At 38.9% G+C, this 6,797-nt stretch overlaps 1 protein-coding gene across 2 annotated transcripts; it reads right to left on the bottom strand.

Moving 5' to 3' along the window:
* Positions 1-2,120: 2,120 nt before the first annotated feature.
* Positions 2,121-5,889, bottom strand: LOC117255066 (uncharacterized). 2 transcript variants are annotated; one of them, XM_033623622.2, is made up of 5 exons: positions 5,797-5,873; positions 5,668-5,709; positions 3,408-3,590; positions 3,188-3,328; positions 2,121-3,106 (listed from the first exon to the last, which is right to left on the bottom strand). In XM_033623622.2, exons 2-5 carry the CDS (start codon positions 5,668-5,670, stop codon positions 3,041-3,043), a joined length of 393 nt encoding a protein of 130 aa, XP_033479513.1. In that variant the 5' UTR covers positions 5,671-5,709; positions 5,797-5,873; the 3' UTR covers positions 2,121-3,040. The 2 variants fall into 2 exon arrangements, with proteins under 2 accessions (XP_033479513.1, XP_078021020.1); XM_078164894.1 differs by having other exon boundaries at positions 2,122-3,106; positions 5,668-5,889.
* Positions 5,890-6,797: the final 908 nt, after the last annotated feature.

Raw genomic sequence — 6,797 nt, 5'->3', positions numbered from 1 at the left:
TCAACTTACGTGAATTTAATCATGGCAACTCATAATGTGACTCAGTAGTGTGTGTGGCCACCATGTGCTTGTATGCACTCCCATCAATGTCTGAGAGAGCAACTGTCTGTGGCCACCATATGTAAAACCATTCCTTTTTGGAGGTTGTCTTGCCTTTGCTTCTCCATTGCACCTGTTGTCACTTTCATTTGCACCAAAGCAGGTGGAATTGATTCACCATCTCTTGTGCTTCCTAAATGGCCAGATTGATATCCCTGAAGTTTAACTGTGTGTAATATAGTTTTAAAAGCATTTTAAATTAAAGCTGCAAGCAGCGATGAACGTGAACGTTTGCACACGTCAGAGGTCCAGGCTGATTCATGAAAATCAAAAGATAATTGTCTAACAGGGCTTATTTCATTGTGCCAGTAGGTGGTGCAGTCACTATGACACCTAATTGGCATGTTGATGCCTTTGGGCCTGGAGCCTAAAACAAGTGAAATTTGGTACAGATCTGTTAGGGAATACGAAAGTTACAACAAATTCCTGTGTCGTGGAAAATAAGGTGTCGCCATGTCATCATACTTCAATGTAAACTCACAATCTTCACAAGTAAGTATCATCAAGGTCTTGTTACTATGCTGATCAAATCTGAGGTGGATCTGATCACTCCTGTGGGAGGAGTATGTCAAAGTATAAAACATGACTATAGCTTAATTTTAGCACTTATGTCATGAGGCTGGGACTCTTATCAGGCATGAGAAATTTTAGGCAGATTGGACAATGTATGCTCAAGTTACAACAACTTCCTGGTTTATGGCAAAACATGCAAAATGGCCACCACGCTCTCATGGCAACCCTGTTTGACGAAAACTCACAATTTTCACAAGAAAGAATCATAAAGGTCTTGAGACTTTTCCAAGCTATTTTGAAGTGGATCTGGCCAACCTGCTAGGAGAAGTACATTAAAGCATAAAACATAATTTCCTATTGCCAGTAGGGGGCGCTATAACCAATTATTGGCATATAAATATGTTCAAAATGGGACTGTCATCAACCATGTGAAGTTTGAGGCAGATTGGACCATGTATGCTGGACTCAAAAACCGTTTCCTATTTGGTGGCGAAACATAGAAATTTGACACTCGCCACAGTCACATGGTTCAACGAAAACTCAATCTTTGAGTAAATTTCGATGTCAAAGGTCTTTAGATGGTACAGACAAAATTTGATGTTGATCGGATGTAATCTGTAGGAGGAGTTAATTAAAGTATGATCCCTGGAAATGGCTGAAAATGCACAAAAATTACGCATTTAATTCAAAATGGCTGACTTCCTGTTGGGTTAAGGTTATGGCACCAAGACAGGTTATTGTATGTCTTGCGGTGTTTCATGTGCCTTCCAAGTTTTGTACATGTAGGTGAAAGAAGCCTCAGAGGATGCTTTGTTAAAGTTTTGTAGGAGGCGCTTCTGAGTCATTTTTTGCACCAGAGTATGAAACCCATAAAATATCAAATGTAAGTGTGCAATGTTTCATGGGTTTCAAGCATGTTTAGCCCCTAAATAATAAGATTCATTTGGAGGAGGAAGAAAAATAATAATTCAAAGATTGGATTACAATACGGCCCTCGCACCGTTTGGTGCTTGGGCCCTAATTACAAGTTGAGCTGAGGTTGGCAGAGTTTACTATGGTTACATGTCTCCAACTGGCAAGGAGGCTCCCAGGAAGTAACGTTATTACAGCACAGTGCGTCGGAAAAGATATATACTACTATTTATTTACACAAAAGTATGTTGAACAATAATACACTAGTAGTGCATAGCAAATAGTATGTGATTTCAGATGCAGCACCAGTGTTTGGTTTTCTCCACTCTGGACTACTGTAGAACAACATGGCGGACTCTGCAGGAGAGGTCCCACTTCTCATGTAGATATAAACGGCTCATTGTAAGGTCATGAAAACACAATTCTTTTTTTTCCCAGGTGATTATAGACTAATGAAAACATAGTCATAAATATTGTTTACAATCTCTGCCAACAGATGCCTCTAAACCCTACACCTTCAATACATGTATAATAACTGCTAATTAGCTAAAGTTAGCATGCTAGCACACTAAACTGAAACCTGCTAGCATGGCCGTGGACTATCCAACATATTTTCAAGTTTACCTTAAAGCAGTAAAGCAAAGACACTGGATGTTCAAAGCAGGCTTGAATTTAATTTATGGAAACATTTTAGTGACAAAGTGAAACAAAAATAAAAAAATTGCTCTAAATGTGCATTTAAATAAACAAACAAAAAAGAGATCATTAAAAAAAATCACAAGCAATGGACGTAACTGTTCTTTCTATTTAAGTACTTTAGAGACTGTACTTCAAATAAAGGGGTTCTCCCTCAAGTTAGTATTGCACATTATTCCATAAAACTGGAGGACTCAGAGGAGACAGATTAAAATAGAGTGCTTGAAATTAAAGATGCAGAGGTCGAGATATCCTGACTTTAGTTCTCACATATGGGTCCAGCTCCAAAAAAGTTTGATCCTGCAATTCCCTAAATTCAACCAAAACATATCCCTCCAAAGAAAATGCCCATGTCTTTAGAACTCCAACTCCAACTTTGTAACTCAGGCTGTAAAACTTAGCAGTCTCCAGAGGCAGAAAGACAAAATAAAACTGTGTTCATGGAATGAATAATACTCCCAAATCCTAGAGATCTGACCTTTTTAGGTGAGGTTCAGTTAAATTTTCCTTTAAATAACAAAAAATGGAAACAATAAATGATAAAAGTGCTTCTGCCCTGTCCTTATAGTTTATAACTTCGGCGTTCTTTGCGATAGATTTTTTATGGATGTCACTAAAATATCTATTTTTAAGTTTAAGAGTTTCTCAAAGGCTCTGTAAAGTGTATGGCTAGCATTTACATAAAAACATCTTTGGCCTAAACATAAAGTGATGTGCTCACTCAGCTGTTTCATGTAACTGTTTCAGTGCAGTTCTGAACAGCATTTTCGAGTACTGGTAAATGTAAATGTATCTTTGTTTTCAAGGACCTAAAGGTGCTTCAAATCAACTGGTCCTCTCCAGCCTCATCCATCTGAATGGGTGCTTCATCTTGCTGCTCTGTCGTCTTGAGACAGAAAGAAAGTTAACAGCTATTTCTTGAGTTTTATGTGATATGGAAAGTGTAAAAGAGTATTGACTAATCTACCTGCGGTGCCGGCTCAGTTTCTGGTACTGGTGCTCGATAGCATTTCTCTTCATCATCAGAGGGACTGTCATCTTGTTCTTCTGTCGGAGGTGACTGGGGTTCCCCATTTTGACCTGGTAGCTGTAGTGCAGCTAGCGCACCCTGGATGATAAGAGATTTCACAGTAAGATCCTTTAGGGGTCTCGCACCAACATAACTAGATTAGGAAGGAGACACTTACCTCTGCATCAGGTACAGCCTCTTGTGAAGGAGTTGTCTCTTGGACTGGACTGTCAGTAAAATTAAATGGTTTTGCAGCATGCTGAGGGCTGGGTGGAGATCTGGTACGAGGCTGGTTTCCAGAGGATGGAGGAGGGGGTGGTGGTGGTGGTGGTGGTGGTGGTGATGGCGGAGCTACTGTGGCCTAAATGTGTGAAGACTGACATTAGGTAAAGCAAAAGTCCCACTTTGTATTGAGGCTAGGCTTTGTGCCTCTGTACAGTTTACCCTCTACAAATACACATATATTAAACATGTAGGCAATAAACATCTGAAAACTAACAGAGCACCCTCGCATCCACCTGCAGGCTCTGATTTTAGTCAGAGGATACATGCTATCATCACCCTCCAATGTCTTTCTCTGTGTGGTTGTGTATGCTGTATGTTGTGGGCACTAACAGGGGTCAGAGCCAAGATGCCAAATATAGAATAATAGATTGCTGTGCTGTATTTAAATGAAAATAAACTTCTCTATGTAAGGTCACTAATGAAAATATATTACTTTTTCAGGAATTCAGAATCACGTACCTGGCTGGCATCTATCTTAATGGAAAATAATCATGGAAAATATGTAGAATAATTACTGAAAAAGTATGACTTTGATTGTCTAAGTATGAGTAATAAGAGTTTGGTGGCATCTGGCGGATGCAGCTGCACTGGGGTGGGGGTGGATCATTTATTTATTTATTTATTTATTTGAAAGGGACAGTACACATTAATGAACATCAGTATGTGAGTACACGTGTAAATGTGTCGGAGTTAGCAAACCTGCTAATTTACATCCGTAGTCCCTTGGCAGGTAATAGACAGACAGACACATTGGAGGTAGACGAGAAAAAAAGGAGGAGTAATAATAATAACAGTACACAAGGAGTTCACATTAAAATACCCATTCATACATAGACATAAAGTGCGGTGTGGATTCTATAAAGTGCCGGGTGTAAAGTGCCAGTTGTTAAAGTGCAAGTGCATGATAGTTAAATAGATCCACATGTGGTGGCCCACTCCTGCCGCTTAGAGTGGACCAAGACATCGGATACTTAGCAGCAGATGAAAAGTCCCATTCACAATTTAGGTACACAAAGATAATACATCACAGTGCAGTATAGTGCAGTGCATGCATACATACGTATATGTAGGCATGCACTGCACAACAACAATAACAACAACAAAGACAGTGCAAAGCATGGCGGACAGTCACAGAGCACGGCACATACGTATATGTATCGGGCTCTGCGACAGGTCCGCCTAGCCATGATTACAGTGTTGGTTTGTTTTGAGCCAGTTTTTGAGGTGGGCCTTAAAGGTGCTATAGGTAGGGCATTCTCTTATTGTACATGGTATGTTGTTCCAGATGTTACTGCCCTTAACCGACATAACAGATTGTCCAAAAGTCGTGTGTCTGTAAGGTACTTCGCAATCTCCCCTGGAATAGGCTCTGGTGGTTCTGCCACTGCTAACTTTGAGTTTTATATATTCTTTTAATGGAGGAGGTGCAAGTCCATTCAGTGTTTTGTAAATAATACAGGCGTACTTAAGAACTTTAAAATTTTCAAAACTCAAGAGGTTGTACTTCTCAAGGATATGGCAGTGGTGGTGAGAGATTGGTTTTCTGTCAAGGATTTTTAGGGCCCTTTTATATAATGATTCTATTGGTTTAATTGTAGTTGTTCCAGTGAGAGACCAGTTTGTAAAACAATATTTAATGTGGGAAAAAATCATAGCATGCATAAACATTCTGGCCGCGTTAACTGTCAGCGATGGCCTAATCTGCTTGAAGTTAAGTAGATTGAATTTGATTGTTTTTGAAATCTTTTTAACATGATTTTTAAAAGAGAGATTAGGATCAAGAACAACACCAAGGTACTGGAATTCTTATCCTCAGTATTTGTACAGCCCTGCTATTTCTCTACTGAGAACTGTCATTCTAAAGTCAATTTACACCCTGTGTAGGATTTGGAAATATGTAAATCTGGTGACTGCTAGAAGCATTTTTTTTTTTAAAAAAAAGACACCACCCACATCCATACCGCACGACAGGAATTAGTAAGTTAGCTATCACAAGTAACGTTATAATAACAGTAACTGTCTTTTTACATGGCTTATTACATCTTTATATCATACACAGTATTTTGCAATGTAGCTATACAGTATTACATTATATACAAAAATGTTACTTTTAGCTCTTGTTGGGCATATCACAGGTTAACTCTTCCTCTTACCATTTTCCAGTCCTTAAAATCTCTTCTATGTTAAAAACAGCACTGGACGGAAGTAGAGCAGGAAAAGAACAATTAAGTCAGTTAAAAAACCCCAAAACGTTTATCTCCACTAACCATACAAATACATACATAAATACCAGCAACTTTCCTTCGTACAGTCTATAGCTATGTATATTTGCCTGCTGTTTTCCGTTTACCACATCTGACATGTGCTTCGCTCGAAGCGGCAACAACATCAGTACATCCGGCAGTATTCGACTTCAAAGTAAAAACATTAGCATTACGAAGTTTTTTTTAAATCCTCCTGTATGGAGAAAAGGCCCTCATATACCGCCATAAACTGTGTAATGTAGGTCAGTAGGAACTATTTTTTTGCCTTGCGCAACCAGATTAAATACTTAAGAAATAAGAAATTATGCATTTAGATGAAAGGTTTTTGTAAATCTATTTCTTTACATATTATGTAGAATAAGCGTCATAATCTTTGTTATAGACTGCTACTAGCTGTTTTGCAAAAAAGAAAGACAGAAACAGAAAACCATGACTGAGATGGTCTTAACCTTTTAAGGGGGAAATATATATAGCATATATAGCAAATGGCACCATTTTTAACAGTTTCACTGTTAGAGTTCGTCTTTGAACACAGAGGTATTTCTGAGGCGGCAATCTGTATCAGTTGGAAGGGCCTGTTCTCCACCCAACACACTGTTGATGGAGGGTCCGCTCTGTCTATGGCCACCCCAACCCGTCACCCCCACCCCACAGGTTCCAACTGCAACCCCACTGCCTGCACTGTTTATATTTACGCCCCTGGGGTGAGGTTCAGGTCAGGGGGATTTTTTTTTTCACATACAAAGAGGGATTTTACAGTGCCCACGTTGGCTATATTGTAAGTCCTGTTTGTACTTATTATTATTATTATTATTTACATCAAGCATAAATGAGAATAAGCAAAATGTTTGAAGTGACTGTTCACATTTCTTGTTAGAAGGAGAGATGTCTACAGATGATCACTACAGAAACATGCCATCAAAATGAGTAAAATAGAATAGCTCTGGTTAGGAATGTCGAAGCCCGCCTCTCTTTCTTGGAGGGTTTTCTATAATACTTTTTATATCTTGCTATGGTAT

Source organism: Epinephelus lanceolatus, chromosome 3 (assembly GCF_041903045.1).
Source record: "Epinephelus lanceolatus isolate andai-2023 chromosome 3, ASM4190304v1, whole genome shotgun sequence".
Lineage (NCBI taxonomy): Eukaryota > Metazoa > Chordata > Actinopteri > Perciformes > Serranidae > Epinephelus > Epinephelus lanceolatus.
This window is presented reverse-complemented; position numbering and strand designations above follow the sequence as displayed.

What these genes read in the sequence shown, in the direction of transcription:
- LOC117255066 (XM_078164894.1), bottom strand. An exon ending in AGGCTGTACCTGATGCAGAG is followed by an intron (nt 3,329 to 3,407) that starts GTAAGTGTCTCC and finishes CTTATCATCCAG; the next exon opens with GGTGCGCTAGCTGCACTACA. An exon ending in AAACTGAGCCGGCACCGCAG is followed by an intron (nt 3,107 to 3,187) that starts GTAGATTAGTCA and finishes TTCTGTCTCAAG; the next exon opens with ACGACAGAGCAGCAAGATGA.